Here is a 22,224-nt window from a genome sequence, read left to right as displayed (position 1 = left end):
TGGGTAGGACTATGTAGCCCTGTAGGGAATCCACGCTGGTATAATACCCTCTGTCAGAGACTATATTCCATGAAAAACCATCGGAGTATAGAGACTGAGCTGCACCCCAGAACCTGTGGCCCAGGGGAGGGGTGGACCCAACTTGGAGGGATCCCCCAAGAACTTATTCCCGTGGGAAGGACCCGACAGAGAAGGGGAAGGACTCAGGGCTTTGGCTCCCCTGTAATCTGTGGTGAAGATCATGGTGAGACAGGTTGTCCCCCTGCAGCCCGTGAAGGACCACTGGGGTGCAGAGACCCCCCTGCACCCCACAGAAGAGAGACCTTCAACTGCGACAGATTTGGAAGAGCTGTCGCCCTGGAGATAATGGAAGAGGGACTCTCAAGTGTGGCAGATTTGGAAGAGCTGTCACCCTGAGAGTAAAGAAGGGACTTCTCCTCCTGCACTGATGCAGGGGGCCGAGGGGTGGTTAGAAAGTGTGTTTAACACTGTTTATTTTATTACTTTTTAGTTTTTATCCTGTTAGCAATAAACTTTAATATTATCCTCACATCAAGTCTGTCTTGCCTGTGTGACCCCTCCCAACTTTTAGCAATTTTGTAGGGGTTTGAAATCCAGTCAGAGTAAATCCATGACAAATGGTCAACTGAAAACTATCAAAATTCAAACTGCTTTTAAATGTCTCACAGGTATATTACAAGGTATATTTACAAGTACTTTCTCAGTTTTTTCCTTTCTTTATTGAGCAAGTGATACTGTCCTGTCTTTGTCACTGCAAAACTGCAAAAGAAACATGTTTTCTGAAAAAAAGTCAAGAATACATCTCTGTTTCCTAAATGGGATCACAATTCATCTTTTTCTCATTGGATCTATCAATATTTTGTGACACCACAACGATCTTTAATTTTGACAGCTTACTTTGAAGAGTAACAACAGAAACAGACTCTTAAGAAATAGTCTCTTCTTCCCGAAAAACTACTAAGAAGTGAGAAATTATAACATATTTTATACCTTTCAAACAGGGAATACCACAGATTCTTACAGCAGAGGGAAGTATTAAGTATTATCATTACATTTACACACATACACAAAAATGAGGTTTGCATTAGTTCTACTGCAGATGAAAGAGGAATTTCACTATCTATCAGACAACCAAATTATTCTCAAAAGACTATATGATTTCACAAATAAAAAGTTACTTGCTCATTCTTTAATAAGTGTGATAAAAGGTAGATCTGTATGGCAATAAATGTAAGCCCTGCTACTTGACAGTAGCAACTACTTTCTTCTTAGAGGATGTGTTCATACCCTACCATCTTTTATGCTTGACACATAACAATGTAAGACAAACACAGACAATGCTATTTTCGTTTTCTTCAAACTGTAGAACACTGGCGTTGGATAACAGGGAAGGACTAGGAGAGAAGAATAGGAAAGGAATGTACCTATGGACCACATAGCCAGAAGCCCTGCACACCCCGAACAGCACAGTGCATGCTGAAGGTATACATAAACTTCCACGTGAGTTCCACAAATGATAAATCAGTGACAGTCTAGAAAATAATTCTATCGTCATAGACAAAAATTGACTCTAACCTGGCAAGTTCATTACAGTTTTTTTCTATGGCCTACCATCCATTTGGTCTGTGCACGGGCAGGGGCATTTTTCTGGATCTGCCAATTATCTACACAGTCAGTGTCAGGTCCTATATGAAAGGTCAGGGCCCATCCATATGAGATGAAAGAGCCTTCTCAACAGGGGGTTGAAAGAATTATTTTGATCTCCGAAACATAAGGCTTGTGAGGAAAACGAAGCAACAGGTATGTTAATTTCCTGATCAAGAGTAATTCTGAAATTGCCTTGGGAAATAATTCTGTATGGATCCACAAGGACACCTTCACCAGAGAGAATGTCATGCAAGAAGGAAATACACCTTACTCTGGCTTAGCTACTTCCCTGTTTTCCTGTTGAAATCTAGTTTTTGCAAAAAGATGGAACAGTAAGCAGGACTCTATGCCTCAAACAACGGTGCAAAAGGCATTTGGAGAATCAAGTATTGTTTGGTACCAAATTCACAAAACTGAATTAATACAAAAGAAAATGTTAAGTCAGTTCTCAACCTGGGTATAGATCCCTGCCAGTACAAGGTTCATGAACAGCTGCTTCCTGGGTGGTGGCAGCCGCCTCAGGCTACCCCTGTATGTTACACCAGCTAACAAGTACATGGGAAGCTGCACTAGCTGAACTAAAAGGCCTGCAGAAGAGATGCACACACCACAACTGCCACAGGTGAAAGAAGAGGATGCAAGGGTGTTACTAAAAGGACAGATGCCAAATGGATTTCTACCCATAAATGGAGAATATCTTGCTTCTAAAGAAAGGCTAAAAGGCATCTACCTTTACACTCACCACAACCAGGCAAAACATAAGTATATGCTGCCGTTTGTCTTGGGATAGACAAGCAGGAATTCAACATGGGAACTGGATTAAAGTCCAGTTGTAACATTTGGTTCTCATGATCTGAAGTTTGTCACAAGGTAGTAAATCTTTGCTATCTGGTAATCATTTCTCTGGCATTAACTGCAAAGAGAAGTGATCTTTGCGCATTCATTCTCTGAAACACACAGACACACAAATAGATTGGAGGACCCAGTCTCTTGATGGGTCCCTTTATCAGCCAGCTGCTCCATCTATAAAAATAGATACAACTGTCTCAAGTGAGCAACTATCCAGCCAGTGCACTGGTACACACTATTGTAGTAGCAGAGAGTACAAAGGGAAAGTTTATTTTTAGCAAGGTTGTTCACATACTGCTAATTTCACTCTTTTACATAAGGATGTGTCGATAAAGCTGTTGAGTCGTCTTAGGCCGTATCAGGCATAAGGTAAAAGGGAATGAGTTCTCTTGTTCCCAGGGTTAACAAAGAGTCAATTTCCTTCAAGACAGATTTTTACAAGGTGGGTCTCCAAAAATATTCATAATGGGAGGTGGAGGAGACAAGTGGGACTTCTAGAGGATAGAAAAGCAAACTGGATTGAGTAGCTTGTGGTAAGTGTCTAAAATCCAGAATCAAACTTGCCAAGCTTGATGAAAGAGAGCTAACATGTTTTCAAAAGTGAGAGAAGGAGAAGCAGATGAAAGCAACTGAATGGGATATTTGCACTATTTAAGAATGTTTTCAAGACTGCTGACAAGAAGACAGTGGAGGGGCTAAGAGCCAGCACACACAAGAAATGTGGCCACTGTAACCAAGCCAAACAGGCGGATCTGCAACTTCTTCTAAGTAGCCATAAAAGATTCAAAGCAGGTCAAAAGTAGTTCTGGAATCCTGAAATGTAGATAACTGTTAAGTGTCTCTGCACTAAACACAAAGGAGAGGTCAGAAATTGCCAAACAGAATAGCAACAATCTGCAAGCAAGTCTCTCTCGGAGTCTAGGGGATGGAATTCTACTAAGGAGGTCAGGTATCAGTGAGTTTATCTTCACAGTTCATGTAGTTGATGACTCACCAAACAGCTGAAATGAACACATTTAGCCAACCAAAATTATTTAGGTACTTCAAACCTGCAGTGCGAGAGAATGACTGTTCAGATTTCTCTTCACTGCTGAAAGAATTAAGGAAGACAGTACCAGATGGATAAGGAGAAAGTTGGTGGTTCCTGATATTTCCTTTACTGTTGGAGAAAAAGAATGTATCAAAAGATCCTGCTATGATCCAAAATGGTTTCATCAACTCCACATACCATATTGACTCATAACCAACTATCAGCAGTTTCAATTTCCTCCCTGAGTGTAAACTGGAAAAGACTTCAAACTTCAGAGAAAGACTCTCAAACATGCAAACATCCTAAAATCTTCATTTCCAGACAGCACTATCCAGAAGGTGATGTAGATCAGTTTCTTTGACATCCCTTAATTGTAAGATTTAGAATAAAAATCAAAATGCAATCTAAATTGCTTGTTGAAACAGGCTCCAGGGCTTGTGGTTGCTACTCAGGATTCAGTTCTGCTGATAGTAGGAGAATAAAGAGCTACCCTGAATCAGTGCCTCCTCCCTTCAAACTAAGGCATGTTCCTCTTTAAAGACAATATGAAGTTTCTGGTGGTGCTGACTTGCTGCAAGAGGTGGGAAATCCCTCAGAAAACCCTTCAAATCCTTCTTAAAAAATGGTAGAACTGAAGGGCCTTTTTAAAGCCCTTTAGGTTGACTTGAAAGTATCTCAGTATCAGGTATGCACTATGTCAATTAGCAATCTTGAATGCTGACAAGAGTGGGAATAAGGGCTAATTCAACATTCACAGAATCCTTGGCATTAAGTAAAAAAAATGAAGCTGTCTTTCATGTCAATACTGGAGTTGCATTTGGCAGCCCCTGGGGAGAGTCAGAGTTACATTTCCAAGCATCACAATCGGTACTGTTGACTGAAGGCAGACAGGACAAAAACCCAATCTTGGTACGGCTTCCTTTGCTTTCTTTTAGTAGATATCAGTGGCAAAGCTGTCAGCACTAATAATACCGGAGCAGATCATTTGGATGGACTTGGGCTTCTACAACAGATTCTCGAGTGGCCAAACCAGAGCTGCAAGCGGTACCAAAACAATGCCCTCATGTCCATCTTTTTATCAATTCTGGAGAAGTGTGATGCTTGGCACTCCTGGTGCTAGCTAATCATAAAGATGAGGTGACATACCCTGTGATATCCCTTCTGCTTACATACTAGGAGACAGCTCAGTTTTGGTGCCCACCTCAACCAGTTCTCAGGTTTATACACCGAACTGTTTTCAGCAGAAATACCTAAAATTTCAACTCCCTCTTCCTGCAACTAGGGAGTTCATATAAAACTCAAACTCAGTACCTTCCTATTTTCCCTTGCCTCCACTGAGCTATATAAATGCTGGCTATACAGCTCAGTTAGGCAGGATCATATGTTCCAAGTGACAGACAGATGGAAAATTATTTTTTAAGAAATCATCAGAAGATAAAAACTTTAACAGAGGAAGGCAAACATGAGAAGGAAAGTGCACATTAGAGGCCTTTTTAAACACTACAAAGCAAAGCATCAATATACATACAATCACCTGAAAGAATAGCAGCACATTCCATTCTGAATAACAACAGTATAGTATTAATCAGGCAAACTGTCAGTCTAAAATTAAATGGAAAAGAAACTTTTTGTACTGTATTATAGGAACATATTCTAAATCATACCTCGGGTGCCAGGTATTCTGGAGTACCACAGAATGTTTTCATAGTTGCTGCATCTGTGATTCCTTCTTTGCAAAGTCCAAAATCTGTAATTTTTATGTGTCCATCTTTATCCAACATTAGATTTTCTAACTGTGTATTGGGGAGAAAAATGTTCCCTTAGTATTTCTTAACAGGATAGGTTGATGCATTACACCAATTTTGTAAAAAAGATAGAGTTATCTTTGCAACAAAATGTAATTTGTTTTTAATTAAAAAAAAATTACAGCACCTATTATATTACAGCATTTAACAGTGTTTACTGTCATACAGGTTAAATAAGTAGTTAATACTTTAATACAGTTTACAATAGTAAATCTCAGGTCAATGAAAGCATGACCCTTTATTCTGAAGTTTTACAAATTTGGTGCATCTTCCATAGAACAAAAGGAAAAGAATTTTCTAAACATTCTGAAGATGCAATCAAGCAATTCCAGGTTGCAACCATGGCTGTCATTTGGTAAGACTTCATAGGTTTCCTTTGCTCTAACATGACCTTCACTTGTCAAGATACAGTTTACTTACTATACAGTCATGAAACAGCATATATCCATAAATCCTTAAAATACCTCCATCTTCCGCAACCTTTTCAATAACAGACAGAAGTAGGGATAAGGCAGCTACTGATAAAAACCAAAACTCTGAAGTAAATTCCTCTTTGTCTACTTGCAAAGGACACTTAAGTGGTCAATATGTACCTTTGCATGCTTTGCACTGCTTTTTAAATACATGATTCTTGCTTTGAAATATGAAATGTCTAATATCACTTTCCAAAACATACTCTGAACAAATTTTCTCAACAAAAAACATTTTTTTTTTCAAATTATAAGGTACGTAGTGAAAATACCAATATAGAACAATCATAGCCCTGTCTTTCTAAGTCTGTATAAAGCCTGAAATATAATTCAAAGGTATAGATTTCCTGTTGAGTCTAAGTGTCATACAAAGAAAACTAAAGTAGATGACACCAGAAATAAAAGAGTAATGATATCAAATTTCTCCTTCTTTATTATTTAGAATTTAAATAAAAATTCACCTATCATTCCTTGACCATACAATTCCATATTTTTCCAAGATGCCACAGCATTTTCTGTTAGTATGACAGATTCTGCTACAAACAGCTAACACAGTATTTTGTTTTCTGTCTGCCTCCCTGAGCAGAACTTGCCTACCACTGCCTCCTTCTCCTTGGTTCCTGTACAAAGGATTCCATGAAGGAATTCCGCTAGTGTGCATGTACAGTGGGAAAGTAAAATTTCCCGTACATGAAATTAAAGGCTTGACATAGAAATAAAACAGCCTTATCATGGAATTTAGAGATTCCTCCTACATAAGTTAGAAAATGTTCCTGCTGAAAACAGAAGTTATTTTCCATAGAACATGGTCGTACTGTGACACAGAGTACCTGGATCAACAGAGTGCCAGGCAACAGAGGATAAACAACTGTATACGCAGGCAAATCTAAGACAAACCACATTCTATTAATATGAATTTTTCCCAAGATACAAAAGACAAAATAATTTTGAAATTAATGTTGAAATTCTTTTCCTATTGAAGTATTCTGAACTGTTTTAAATGTCTTCACATCACATAAAAACATACCTCTTTGCTGAGATAAACAGAATGCAGTCACATTGTCCCAATTCACCATTTCCCTTGTTTGAGGACATTAAGAATTGTATTTGAGATTTGTGTGGAAATCCAAGTTAAGTAATAGGGCAGGGGGTAGGGAGGATGAGGATCAGAAGTTTAAATCTTCTTCAGATGTTGTTATTACAGGATTCTGTTTCATTTTTTAATCATTAAAGTCAGGGAATGTACCCATCTAGAGATTACTGTATCAAACAACTTCCTCCAGCACACACAGAACTTAAAACTGAACACAGATTTTTTTTTTCCCATTAACTCTGAATAGTGCAACCTTATAATTACTTTGTGTTTGTCCCCATAGTCTCTGCAAAAACAAAAATTTGATTAGTTTTTTCCTTTCTTTTTTTACCTTGAGATCACGGTACACAATCTTCCCAGAATGCAGATAGTCCAGGGCAGAGACAATTTCTGCACCATAGAAGCGTGTGCGGTCCTCTGAGAACACCCGTTCTCTCGACAAATGGAAAAACAGCTGCAGGGTAAACAGCAGGGACAGGATTGTAATAATTACTGATTTAGTGGGGGAAATTAACACAAACATAAAACACCTCTCATCACCATATTGTGATGATAGATAGTGTACTCTCAGTGGACACTCAGCACTCTTAGACAGCAGCTGGCTTATCTTTTCCAGGTTTCCAAAGGGAGAAAGCGAGCTGTTAAATCAGCGTTTTAATCAATATACCAATCTTGTTTAAGGCATTCTGCTTGCTACTCATTTAACCTTCAGTTACCAGAGGGAAAAAAAATAGTATGCAACAGTGTCATTCTGTACTTCTCCCTCTACCACTTCCTTGAAATTTTGCTTTAAGCCACTGGAAGATACCACTAAAATACCTAGACTCTGGTTCCGCTTTATGTTTTTCAGTACTTTAGTAACCTTTCTTTGAACTGAAAAAAGCCTAGCTCTTCAACAGACTTCAACTGAACAGGTGAATAGGCATTTTACAAAAACAGCACATTCATACTGCTAGCAATATCACAGTCACTAGAAAAAGGAAATAAACAACTGCTTAGAGCTTATAAAAATAAATCTATGTATTTAGTGTATTTCTTTGCTACAATGTAAATATTTCTTTGCAGGTTTTGTCTCTTCTTTAATACTTTATAAGTAACATCGCTTCACAGACACTTCTTCAACTGAAGTCTTTCAGCGAAAAATACTAATCATTACATATTGCCAGTAATTTCAGCTGCATTGAAAAAGTGTGAGGTGAAGCTCTGTAAGGTTGTCAGCATCTTAATGGATAAAATAGCACCCTCAGAACTTGGAACAACATCTAAAAAAGCACAATTGGCTATTTAATCCAAATGTTCTCCAAAATGGCAAGTTTCATTTACTGTGTTAAGAAAGTTTGGGTAAGTCCTCCAGCAAAGATTAGTGAGTATATTTCTGTATTCTGCTTAAAAATGGGTGTAGTGGTTTGAACCTTTTCTCCCCAGAGGCTAAGAGAAGTGGTAGACCCCAAGGGGTGGAAACCCCTGGAAGTTTTGAAGTTCTGCCCAATGGGCGCTCCTGCAGAAATGTAAACATACCACAACCAGACCGGAAAAGAAGAGTTGTAGTTTGGTTGTTGTAGGAGAGGTGGCCATGTTGTAGAGCCACGAGGAAGGGGCTCTGAGCCCCTTGGGGCCTCTGGCCCCCTCCCAGCCCCTGGCTGGGGGCTGCAGGGACCTGGAACAGCATAAAGCTGGGCTAGGTGCCTGTAGTATGCCGGGAGATGTTTTCTCCATGGGCACAGAGCAGCAGCCGACGCTGACCAGAGAAACAGTGGCAGAGAGCCAGAGATAAGAACCTGAACTGAAGAAGCAGCAGAAGCAACATGCAGCACTGCAGAGGAGACTCCTGGAAGGAGAGTCGAGGAAAGGAGAGCCAGCAGCTGAGAGCTACAGAGTTCTTGGGGGTAAGACTGATACCAGATCCCCAAAACTCCTTTGAGACCTCCTGGAAGGAGGAAGATGATGGACTCTTACTTGAAAGAGCCTTGAAGTGCGACATGCACTGTAGAAAGGAGCTAGAGAGCTCCGAGAGGAATGCAGGGGGAGTTGACCTTGGCTTCCCCCTCTCGCACTGCTGCCACGGTGGCAGCCTGAGAGACAGGGCACAGAGGCCCTGCAAGAGATACCAGACCGTCACGAAGACTCCCCTGTGTCTTCGTGATATGACGTGGTGATACGACCTTGTCTGGGGTTACGAAGGCCACGGAAGACCCCTCGGTTGTGAGGCGATGGGGCCGAGAGAGAGGCTTGAATACCTCCCTCGTGGATGCTGGCAGAAAAGCCAGCCACAGCTGCTGCATGCATGAGAAGAAGAAACCTGCTGCCTCAGAAGATGCTGCTGCTTAAGGACTGGATGGGATCTGTCCTTCTTTCCCTCCTGGACTTTTATTTGGAGGGGAGAAGAGATCTGATCCATTGTAAATACATATGTCATGGTAGAGATAGTTTGTGATCATGTGTATAATGTGATATGGTATTTATTTGTACAGTCATTGTAATATATTTCCCTTTCCCCCACTTTGGAGTCTGGTGTGTTTTGTCTGGAAAAACCTCTCTCACATTAGGTTGAGATGTGGGAGGGGGGATGGAGCTAGGGAATTGGATTTTGGGACTATCTCAAACCATGACAATGGGCCATGTTACAACTTTTCTGGATTTACCACAAGAGCTAACAATCAACGAAACAAAAATACAGACAATGTTATCATTTATAAATTAGACATAGACAGTAAAATCCATAACAACAATGCAGCTTTTTTATTTTCACAGCTAAAAGGATCAAGTAGATTAGAATTCTAAAATGACAAGGTAGGTAAAAAAAAAAAAATCCCAAAAGCTAACCAATCAAAAAAACAACTATGTGATTAATCCATCCTTACTACCACCTACTTTATGTCTGTAGGAAATACACACTCTATTCATGTGGCACAGAACAGCAGAGGAATTACTGCAACTATTTTCAGCAGGTAGACTTCTGGATGTGGTACTTGGGGATATGGTTTAACGGGTGGTTATGGTGGAGCTAGGTTGATGGTTGGACTAAATGGTCTTGCAGGTCTCTTCCAACCTTGATGATTCTGTGACTTTTCAAAATTTAACTAAAAAGTCACTGCTATGAACTAGAACTCAGCTTCTTTCCTGACAGCTGTAATTCAAAATAGGTGTATCACCTTATTCTTAACCTAAGCAAACCTTTCAGTAAATGAAGCCTTTTGGCAGCATATATCTGTATAAGCAGAGACTTCACAGAAAACAGAAACTGCACTATGATTTAAAGAAAGTATTTCATTTTTGTTCATTGTATCTGTATTCCCCTTTTAATTTCTTTTCCAATTGTCAAGGCATCCTGTATAAAAATGGCATACCTGTGTGATGAGGAGGATCATTATTTTGTAGGTGTGCCTACTGCTCCTGTTGCTCATTTCCCTGTTTAAGCACCAATCCCTGATGGTGACATCAGCCCTCCCTGTAGTAACTTGCTCTCTGGACTGCACCTGCTTAACAGCCAATGCCAACACAAGACCCATCCAGACTAAGCAACTAAGTCTGACTTCATGATGTCCCTCACATATTACAAAACTGGGAAAAGAACAAATTTCCCAATTTGTGTGGTCTTTTTCACATATTTTTGCAATATTTAAATAAGAGATACCACTAAGTAGAATTTCATCCAAACAAAGAAAAATATAAAAATGTATGTAATTTATGCATTTATGTCTGGTTTGTGATCTCTTTCATAAATAATGGCCTAATGCCACTCATTTTTAAGAGTTTTATTTGTTTTGATGGATTAAAAGTAATTAAAAATAGAGGTCAACACAATCCAAAAATTTATAACTTCCTGTTAGCCCTACATTCATATCTATGCTAAAGGATTATTGCCATTTTCTCTATGAAATAGACTAATCCAGTAGTTGAGCAGCAGTCTTAGAAAATTCTAAAACCTCAGGATACTTGTCAGCAATGCAGCTGTATTAGTTTCTACTTAAAGTGTCCCAACTAAACCTGAGAGTTGATAACCTGAAAAGTTAACATAGTAAAAATTTATTTTCTTTAGTGTTTATTTCCAACAAAACTATTTATTTTAACTAAAAATAGTAACTTCAACATAAAATGACCTGCTAGAAAAAACTAACAACCCTTCTGTGATTGCCAAAGAAACTATGAGTTCCTGAGTCAGTTTATTTTAATACATATGTGACACTACAGTCACTCTTCTTCATATTATTTTAGCATCTGAGTTGTCACCAAACCATACACCTACCTTTGAATGAAGAATATACATTTAGATATAAAAATGCAGGTTTCAAGTGCATTCCTACACTCAGATATATGCTAAAAATACTAAAGCAGATTCTAAAATTATAATAGGGAGAGTAGGAGATTACATCATTATTTTCAGCTAATTATTTAGTTGGTTCAGTATTTTGGAATAATTCTGTCACCATGTTCTATTTACAATTGTCGGGACTGGAAGATTACGTTTATTAAGTCAGAGAAGGAAAAGAAAGTTGATTGAAGGTTATAAAAAATGTTTCCAACATTTGCACTATTTATTGACTTACAGTTATTAAATATGTGCTATAAAGCAATTGGAATTGCAATAGAAATAGGTTTGGCACAAAGAAAGCCATTTTGCACATAACAGTTTTATGGCATACACAAGGGTGTGATTATTACAGTGAAGACTGGAGCTATGAGTTTCCTGGTATGCCTTTAAAAACTGAACAACAATGTTGCCATGAGGTTTTTTCCTAATGAAAAAATTTGAACAAACATCAAACATAAAAGTAGATTCACCTGCAGATCCAAGTATGACAAATATATAAAAGACATAACCTTGTATCAATTGATACGTTAAACTTCTACACATGTTAGTGATTTACTTGGCATATTCTAAGTCGTATGTCTGGCTCCTACTCTGGTACTGGGTTTACTTAGCTCTGCATTTTATATTTGACTGTTGATTTTGCAAAGTACTCGCAGTGGCAGCCTTGAAATTTTGAATTATTTTTTTATTGTTTCAGACTTCATATTGCTTCTAGGTACATTCTATACTCAAAGAAATGTAGCACCTTTATCTTGGACTATCATAATTTTAGGCTAAGGAACATTCTCTCATTTACTTATTTTTTGTTAGGTAGTTTGTACATCCTCTGCCTTTTTTTTTCTAGACAGTAACAGCACTTGTTCAATTACAACAAACCGTTTAGTTCTCTCCTGCCTAATGAATTGAAGTAAGAGCTGTGAAACAAAAATGCCAAGAGGAACAGAGATTCAGAATTCTCTGAGTGGAGAAACCATCTGAACAAATTTTAGAGTCTAGTTTTGTTATACACATAATTACCAATTAAGTTGGTTACAAAGTATGGAATCTGGAATTATCCTTAAAATGCAGAGCAAGGAAGTTAATGAACTTATCAGTCAGCTGAACCAGTGTACTCTGCAGAGTAATTTATGTAATAGATTTCATTCCTAAATGCTTCTCAACATTTAAAACGAAATACTTGAAATAAAAAATGGGAAACATACACTCGAAAATTATTCTCCAACAATAAAGAGCCATTTGGTCATTTCAGCTAAGTCAGATTAATGTTTTTACCCAAAATCAATTTTCAATATCTTAAGGCTACTTTAATGTAATTTCTTCAGTAACAAAGGTATTGAGAAGTAATCACAATGGCAGAAGTATCCTCCTATAGCTCTATACTACAACATAGTTTATGATCAATAGACATTGGTAAACATTTCATCCACAGAGTCCAACAGAAAAACAAAATAAAGAAAAAATTTAGCTTTCAGTCCACAATTATTTCAAGACTGGGTCTTAAGCAGGACTTTATGATCCTTGTGGGTCCCTTCCAACTCGGCATATTCTGTGATTGTGTGAAAAAAAGTTGTTAGTATAAGGAAAACATATTTCCATCTGAATAATCCACTTGAAAAAATCCTCTAGTGTTTTTTCTTTACTGTATTTATGTACATAATATGCTTTGTTTTAAAAAAAAGGAAGTTAAAAGGGAATTCTTCGCTGTAATACTTTGTACACTGTAAAAAAAGCACACACACAGACCAGGAAATCTGATGCAGTTCCATTTTCATTGTAACGTGTTCTCTTATTAACGGAGCCTAATTAATTTTAAGTTACATAGGCAAAGTAAGGCAAAGATAACTTTTTACTATTCTAGTGGGATATTACATTTAACACGGATCTAGATTTTTTATAGATACAGAAGATTCTTGCTTACAATTTCTTCTCCTCCAGAATGACATTTAGGGACCCCTTCCTTGACTGTTTCCTTTCTAGCTATAGCAAGAGGAACTGAAGACTCCTAGTACTGACCACACCTACCTGTACTAGGGTAGAAGCCTAAAATGTGGCATTTAGGTAAGAGTCAAGAATACGTATCAAAACTTCAAGAACTCCTTCATTTGGAGAACTGTTTGGGTCATAGTGCTCCTGATAGATATAATCCATGAAAATTCCCAACCAACCGACTCAGTCACAGCAGTTTAACTAAAAAGAAATCTTTAATCTAAAGGAATTTTAAACAGAAACACACTGAAGGCAGTACAGCACTGGAGAGAATCAAAAGCAACATGGTACAGCCACAGTCAATTTCCTACTGGAAGGATATAACTAAAAGATGAGTTTTCAACACCTTCAACAGTCAGAAAACATTCTAAGGAAATTAAACTTCCTTGGAACACAGGCAGAATAGTAGAGAGAAGCAGCAAAAGAAAAAAGTGTGTATCATATAGGTTAAAATGCTGGCTAAACTTTGTGAGCTTACTTTTAGTAGCTCTGAGTTAATAACAAGGTTACTTTTACAAATATGAAGTCCTCTGTATTTTTCTTAGCAGACAGTGACTAAAGTCTGAAATTCACAAGAAAATTTGGTAAGATTAAAGATTCTGCTATTAGAAAAGAGAGCTTGTCCAACTTACTATTCTAGATCTCTAGTCAAAGAGAAGCACATAAGCAAATCAAGAGAATTTCTTCAAAGAAAACTGCCTATTCCAAAAAGCCATTATTTTCCCACTGTGGCAAAAATCTACAGTTAGCTTGCTGAATTAGGGAACCATCAGCAAAGAACATGAGCAAGACTGACATCATACCTGAAGCATCATACCTGGAAAAAAGCAACCCAGTCTCGGAAAAATACATTGCAATTATTCAAATCCCATAAGAAAAAGCAGACTGCCACCGAGAAATTCATGATACAAGATGCTTGCAGCAGTAGCCACAAAGTTGCACCACCCAATGCAGAGAAATGCATTGATCAAAATACAGTGTCAGAGTATCCTCAGTCATAAGTAATTGAAAACATCCTCTAGGTGCTCTGCTCTGCATTCAAATAGGACAGAAAGGTACCTTTTAAAAAGATTAATAGCTAAATGATAGGCTGATGTTAAAAACATACATTTAGAGTGTATCCCCAGAGATTACAGAAATACAATAAGGTTTTACACAGAGAAAACTATGAAGAATAGCTAGTTTATAAGGCAACACTTAAAACTCATTGCAGATAGCACTGACTTAGTATTGGTGACATAAGTTCAATGTCAAATAAGCCAGCTGAGTGTCCAAGAGAAGGCTGTTATCCCATTACTGCTGAGGGAGATCTTTGTGTCTGGTTCAATGCCTGTGATGTCCAGAACTGGGTTTATACATATTGAGTCAAATAAGCCATCCTGCCATATGAGAACCGTATAGCACCATATTTAGCCATGGCTGGTAGAGGACAGGCAAGAACAAGTCAGGATCCAAATGGGCCTCAGACTGACAAACTGCCAGAGTAACAAGTGCAAGACGGGCATTTTGGGGGTGTTTAGGCGTTAGGGTTATATCTGAAGACAGTTTTATTGCAGGAGAAGACATCAAAAGCATAATGCAAAACATCATGCCAAAGAAATTCCTGAATGAAGAAACAGTTTTCTAATATTAGGAAAAAAAAAAACAAACTAGTGGAAACACTTAGTCCTTTAATATTATCATGCAGCATATAGTAGACAAAGTAAGGAAAATCCCCTAGTTCATGTTGTAATGAGACACAATCTGAATAGCAAACAGCATCTAAAAGGTAGATAAAAGTCTTCTTAGATTGCAGTTCTCTAATTCCATTTGCTGGGTATCACTTTTGATATTTCATTCTTTAGTAAACAGCTGGAGGATAGCAACAGCTTAAAAGCTAACAACACTCTAAGAAGTTCAGTGTTGTAGTTGGAAATTTCCAGAGCACACAGCAAGTGAAGGGGATAGAAGTACTGAAAAATATGAATGCTCCACTCTTTTCCGATAGATTTTTGCAATAGTTACAGTAAAGACAGCACATATTTCATATTAGGACAAAAGTAAGACTAGTCAACACTGGTTTTGCTTGTTTACACTAGATTATGATTGTTTCATGCCAGAACGTGTTACAACATGCTTAATGAAAAAAACCAATAAGCAAGCTATTTGCAATTATTTCACTACCATGAAGTTATCTTTCACTATACAGGAGTCTAATTTTTCCAAAATAGGAAGTAGTTTTGACAGCAAAGACATAAAACATGTCAACTGTTGTTTTTTACATAAAACGGTTCCAAAATTTTTTTAAAAGCCCTTCAAATTTACCAGAAAGCAAAAAAGGCAAGAAAAATTATAACCTTTAAAGTGTAAGCCAGTGACAGTATCACCATTACAAGCGCAAAACATCTTTCTTAAACTTACCTCTCCTCCATTGACATACTCCATCACAAAACACAAACGATCCTTTGTCTGGAAGGAATATTTCAAGGACTTGCAAAGAAAACAGCAAAATCAAACCAATTATCATCTTGTATTAACCCAATTTCTTGTACTTAAAACTGTAACAAAATTTAATTTTATCTTTTTAAGTAGAAAATTCTGACTTTAGTGAGAACTTTCAGAGTAATTAAATGTAATCTCCTATCTGGAATTTGAGATGAATTAACACAAAAACTTTCAAGTCTTTCCTCACCTCTGCCACATGGCCACTGACATGAAAACATCATGCTTGTCACAATAAAATAATAAATGTTTACTAAAACAGACAGTTTTATACTACATTTCTTACTGCCATACACGGTATCAGCTTTTCCCACTCATCTTATTTTATGATGCCCACTTCCACAATGCCCACAAAGAGAGAAATTATAATATTCTTTTTAATTTCTCCTAAATGAAATCTTAAAAGTGATCTTAACCTCCAGCCTGCTTTTATTTCCAAAGCAAGGACTCTCCAGTTTCACGTACTATGGAATATTTAAAAACACTGAGTGTCAAATTAATATATTTATTTACATATCATTTTAAAGTTGTAACAGATGTTAATTAAAATTTTTGACTTATCAATGTTGATTTCATTTTGATTGGAAAAAATGATATCATACAAAATCTACAGGTGAAGACGGCCTAAGAGAAAGGAAATTCAGTAGAACCACATGTAAGAAGCATAAGGACACTCATGTGACTTAAATTCTGCATTTCTCATTAAAATACTTGTTTTAGAATAACAGAAAGATAAAAAGATACAACTGCAGTTAACATTGTTGCATTATTTGACTGGAGGTAGGGCTACTCCTGCTTACCTTTACACTGTAATTTAAGAAACATTACAGAATCTCTTTTCCCTGGACTGAATTTCCCAGAATACTTTGGCCAAGCAATGTAAATGCAATCCTCTGCTTTTTAAAAGGTTTGTGTTTCTAAAAAGGAAAGCTTCCATGCTATACTTTGACATTTTAATACCAAAAAAAAAAAGATATTTCCCTGTCTTAACAATGTACTAATCATATTTTGAAATAAATGAAAATATTTTCTAATATATTCCCATAGAAGTGGAATGAGAATTAATTCTACAGAAGAAAGCCAGTTGTAAACTTAACCATAATTTCTCATAAGTCTCAAAATTTTCATCTTCTTTTCTGTATTTTCCCTCTATTAATTATTAACCATGTGAAGACAAAGATAGTGGGGCTAGAACTTGAGCTTTGTGGCTCTATGGGCTACTTATGTTGAACAAATAGTTATTTTTATTGTTTTGCTGAATTCTTAATTAAATTTTCTTGGTAAAAATAAATTACACTCCGTGACATCAATAGCTTTTATTTTAAAAGTGTTCATATATAAAAATTGCACAAGTTACATTCTACAATTAAATTTGTTTTCAGTGCAATTAAGCTTTACAAAGTTATTAGAAACATTATTTCTGAACTTTTAATTACATATCCTGATAAAGGATATCATAGGCACCAGATAGCTACTGCTTGTTTACCAATCATCCTGCGAAAGACTTCAAAATTTGTTTGTGAAATACATTCATAATGGATGTTGAAAATGACCTGCTAATGTACTTAAAACTAGTCTCCAATACCTACTGTTAAAAAAGGGTGTCTGGTGTTTTTCAATACTCTGCTTTCTGTAAGTGTATGAGCCACTTCATCCTGAGAAATAGAGAGTAGAAGAAGTAGGTCTGAGTTAAGATACAAAACTGTTATTTAATTAATTACAAGAAAAAGGTCAACACCTCAAAAAGAGAAAGTTACAGTACAGTTTTGAAAAACAAATGAACCTTCACATTTTTTGAGAAAATATTTAAGTTTGAGAAAAAAAAAAAATTAACATTATTTTTATTTCGTTTTCTTATTTTCTTGTTTTAAAGTGAAGTCTTGATTCAGGGAAGGAAGAAATTATAACATTGTATTTGACATCTTAAAAATATAGTCATCACAACTTCACAGTTCTGGAACGAATCACCTGAACAATGAATCTATAGAGAGACTGAACCAATTTGCAAGATGCATACACATGGAGTAACTGACAGGCAAATATAAAAACCAGTCCTCATTTAGCCCAGTGTCACACAGAGTCAGTTTTTCTGGTTTTAAACTTTCACTTGGTTTGGTGTTGGTTTTGTTTTCATCCACCCAGGCTGTCCTTAGGAGCCTGGCGGTGAGCAGTGCTCCTCTGACCAGGATGACCTCCTTTCCTGAGGACATTCTCCTCATTCTCAGGAGGTGGGAGATGTCCACACAATCCCCAACTCATTTTCAGCCACACTTAGGGAAAGAGGCAATTTGGAGAGAGACAGTGACACTTGCCTGTCTGTGAGCCTGAAGAGAGAAGATTAAAACAAGCCCTATACCAAAGTGAGAGAAGGAAACTAACCTGGTTAGTTCCCTGGGAAGCTCACCCGCTCTTATCCCCTACTCCTTCCACAGACTCTCCCCTCTCACCATCCCCTTGGGTGGGCACCACACAGGGGGCAAAGGAGCCTGGGTAGGTGAGGGCAAGGCCCCAGGGGCACGGCTGTGGCCACTCACACCACCAGGTCTGCAGAGAGCAGAGCTGTACAGGGGTGAGGGGATGAGGATGATGGGCAGAGGGCTTACCCTGCCCTACAACACCAACAGCTGCCTAAGACTAGGGAGAAAACACAGCTCTTAGGGAGTTCACATTATGAATACACAGCCATTTTATGCAATTCTGCATGTAATACCTACTGTGAATCCCCCTCCCCAGGCTGCCAGGGGCCAGGCCTGAAAAGCCTGAGAGTCACTTGGCTGGTTTAGCCATTTCCTGTAGTGCTAAGCTACCACTGAGCTTTATATTACACAGAAGTACAGACTAGCCTAGTGTGACTCAAACTTCAACTGTAATCCTGCAGAAGTAAATATGTTTAGTCAGAGTACACTTTATTATTGCCACAAATAATACCAATATAACATTATTGTACTACACATACTTATGAGACGATGCTCTGAAGATAAGGTATTATTAAACTGGAAAGTAAACACAGATGTCAGGAGTTTTAAAATAGACTTTAAAAATTGTCAAAATAGGAAGTTAAACAACAACAGAGTTAGTGGTAATCAATTATGATGCCATTTAGCTGAATAGCAGTGCAACACTGAGTATATACACTACAACCACATACTAGGGGGAAAACAAACAAACAAACAAAACTTTAAGGAAAAAAGTAAGTTTAAAAGTTTGTTTATTTTTTTATTTTTAATCCTCTGTAGTTCACCAGATACGCAGCATAAAAAGCTGGCAATGGGCAGTTTTTCTGGTATTGCCTCAGGAGTCTGTAATACTGGTAGCAATTTCCTGGTAAGTGTAATATTAATCTGTCATGAAAATTTAGGATCAACAGATTTAGTCTGAACTGGGCAGATGCTATACAGCTGTCAGTGCACCACTTTTCTGCCTCAGTATGCTGTTAGACCTTCTGTAGAGCTACTTTTTGCACAGGCAAGTAGCAATAGGACAAGGAGAGACGGTTTTAAACTAAAAGAGGAGAGATTTAGATTAAACCTTAGGAAGAAATTCTTTACTGTGGGAGCGGTGAGGCACTGGAACAGGTTGCCTAGAGAAGCTGTGGGTGCCCCATCCCTGCAAGTATTCAAGGACAAGTTGGATGGGCTTTGAGCAACCTGGTCTAGAGGAAGGTGTCCCTGTTCATAGGAGGGGTTTTGGAACTAGATGATCTTTTAGGTCCCTTCCAATGCAAGCCATTCTATGATTCTAGAATGTATATTACATCACATTACAGGCTGAGTTGGGACTGCAGATCTATTCGCACTGATCTCCAGAATTAAACTGATAAATTGATAAATCCCCATGGCATGATCACACTGACTGCGCGAGATAGCTAAATTCAAACTCAAGTCTGCTTTGTTTTTAGTTTAGGAAGGAGTAGAAAAACTGGTATTTTACTGACAATAGGGAAAAAAACATGAGCACTTCACTTCTGAAGATCTAAGTATGGTTTAAAAAAAAAAGCCTAAAAAAGCCTATTATTTATTCTTTCATCAGTTTCTTATCAATATAGAACCGTACTATGGAAAACTTGGGGGACTCCCTTCAAAACAAAATTCCAGTTCTGAGGAAGTAAAATTTCAAAGACTGTGGTGCTTCCATTTTCTTCACAGGATGAAAGGCATCCTTCCTCACACAATCTTCTTGCTAGTCTACAAATAGGCAGAAAAACCTGGTCTGCTTTAGGGAGTGCCAGGTTCTGCTCAATCTAGTCTACCTTTCTGTTCTCAAGTAAACAGATCAACAAACAGTTGTATCTCTGATTTCTTCAAAATCACTCTTGCTTTATACATACTTCTATGAACAAGAATTTTTGCTCATCAGAGACGAAGTTATCCAATAACCAGTTTTAACCCTTCTAAAAAGTCCCTGATATTGTAGCAGCCAGAAAAGTAAATGGAAAAACCCTAAAATTCAAACATCTGTTTTGTATGTTATTGACACAAAGCAATAAGCTGAAATGTTCTGAAGGTTGGAAGGATATAAACAAGCAGCAGAAAACGATGTCACAGGAGTCTGATCTAAGACTCCCCTGAGGACCCCTCAGGTGCCAGGGGTGAGCAGAACACTGGATAAGGATGTCAGGATGGAGACTGGGCCACAGCACACAGCAGCCAAGGAGACTCTCAGACCCACAGGGCAGCCCGCAGAGATTGTTGCCATGTCTTAAAAGGAGGACCACTGAGATGCTCCTTCCCATGCAGAATCAAGAGAATGCAGAAGCAATACCCTCTTTTCTTCCTGATTATGAAGGACACGCTCTGTTCCTGTTAGTCCAAGCCATATACATGCTGACTAGCCTGCCTGTGCACACAACACAGCTGCTAAGGGCACACAGAACTCACAGGTCAGTCTCTTCACTGCTGAAGACTTAAGTTTAAGTCTCTCTGCCTAAAACAGGGCTGGTTTTAATGAAACTCAAGGAAATATAACTGTCTGAGGCTTCTACTCCTCTATCAAATTTAATCAAAACTGATCAACACATTCAAAAGTTACTAGAAAGTGAGTGACAGACAAATGAACATAGAGATAGACTGCAAAACTCTTGTAAAGCTCTGTTTTCATAGGTCAATGGGAAAACTAGAAAAATATGAAGCATATTTTAAAATATAATGTATGTAAAACACAGTAGTTCCCATTCACATCCAGTTTTTATGGATACTGATATTGTTAGCCTCAAGCATTCAAAAATCCCAGTCAGATCCGCATCCCTCAAAACCTCCTCACTTAACAAATGGGATTATTTTTAATTGCGTCTCATGTTGATAAATGCATGTAGGTTTCTTGCTTTCAACTTGTTCTGCACAAGTGGGATTCAAAACTTCAGAATTGCTAGAAACAAAGCTCAGAGTAGATGATATAAGTTTAAACTTAAGTGATATTATGAGCAAGCACAAGGGCTAGTAACACTTAACAAGTTTAAAGTGACTGGACAATGCCAGTTTAAACTACTTCTTCAGACATCAACTTCAGACTTTCCTTACATTTCAAAAACTGAAAAAATGGAATCGTTAGCCCCATACATAGCAATCTTATATAACATGGCAGGAACAAAGCACAGGCCCATTAAATAAAACGATTTTATCTGAATAAACCTGCAATTAACTTAGAAAAAAAGTATCTAACGTACCCTACAATTCACTTTTTCTTGTTTAAACTTGGATTGCACTATCTTCTTGCCCAGTGAACTCCCTCAGTGTTTTAGCACACTCTGATTATAAAAGACTGGAAAAAGGCATGCAAAATGGGTACACATATTTTTTTTGTATTCTTGTTTTCTGAAAATACAAGCATACTTCTATCAAACTAAGTTACCATCAAAAATCAAATACACCTTATGTATTAAATATTGATTATTCCATTCTTTAAAATGACCCAATATTAAAACTATAACCTTCCTTACCTTTGCAATAATGACTTCTTTTTTCAAAATCTTCATAGCATAGTATTTGCCACTAGCCTTCTCTCGGACCAGGATAACTTTGCCAAACGTGCCTTTGCCCAGTAGTTTTAAATAGTCAAAATCGTTCATTGTCTATAAGGAGCAAAGAACAAGGATTAGCAAGACTTATGCTATCCAGTTCCAACATATAACCAAATGTTGTTCTCAATACAATAAGAACAGTTTACAAAAATAGGTCCACTTCTATTAAGTTCAGAATCACAGATTTGTTTGGGTTGAAAAAGACCTTTAAGATCATCAAATCCTACTGTTAACCCAGCACTACCACTAAACCATGTACTTAAGTGCCATATCTTGCCGTGTCTTCTAAATACCTCCAGGGAAGGTGACTCCACCACTTTCCAGGGCAGCCTGTTTCAATGCTTGACAACTCTTTCAGTGAAGAAATTTTTCCTAATATCCAATCTAAACCTCCCCTGGAGCAACTTGAGGCCGTTTTATCTCATCCTATCACTTCTTACTTGGGAGAAGAGATCAACCCCTCCTGGCTACGACCTTCTTTCAGGTAGTTGTAGAGAGCAATAAGGTCCTCTTT

General features: G+C 37.6%; 1 protein-coding gene across 2 annotated transcripts in view; it reads right to left on the bottom strand.

The window, feature by feature from the left end:
- The window catches only part of AKT3 (AKT serine/threonine kinase 3), a 153,190-nt gene that overhangs the window by 33,099 nt on the left and 97,867 nt on the right, over nucleotides 1-22,224 (bottom strand). For both annotated transcript variants that reach the window (XM_027722456.2, XM_027722455.2), the window contains exons 6-10: nucleotides 21,630-21,761; nucleotides 17,284-17,349; nucleotides 15,614-15,682; nucleotides 7,247-7,369; nucleotides 5,212-5,340 (exon numbers count right to left, since the gene is read on the bottom strand). In XM_027722456.2, the coding sequence (XP_027578257.1) occupies nucleotides 5,212-5,340; nucleotides 7,247-7,369; nucleotides 15,614-15,682; nucleotides 17,284-17,349; nucleotides 21,630-21,761 (519 nt within the window). The remainder of the gene's footprint in view (nucleotides 1-5,211; nucleotides 5,341-7,246; nucleotides 7,370-15,613; nucleotides 15,683-17,283; nucleotides 17,350-21,629; nucleotides 21,762-22,224) is intronic.

This window comes from Pipra filicauda, unplaced genomic scaffold, assembly GCF_003945595.2.
Source record: "Pipra filicauda isolate LSUMZ 115617 unplaced genomic scaffold, ASM394559v2 scaffold122_size2191957_pilon, whole genome shotgun sequence".
Lineage (NCBI taxonomy): Eukaryota > Metazoa > Chordata > Aves > Passeriformes > Pipridae > Pipra > Pipra filicauda.
This window is presented reverse-complemented; position numbering and strand designations above follow the sequence as displayed.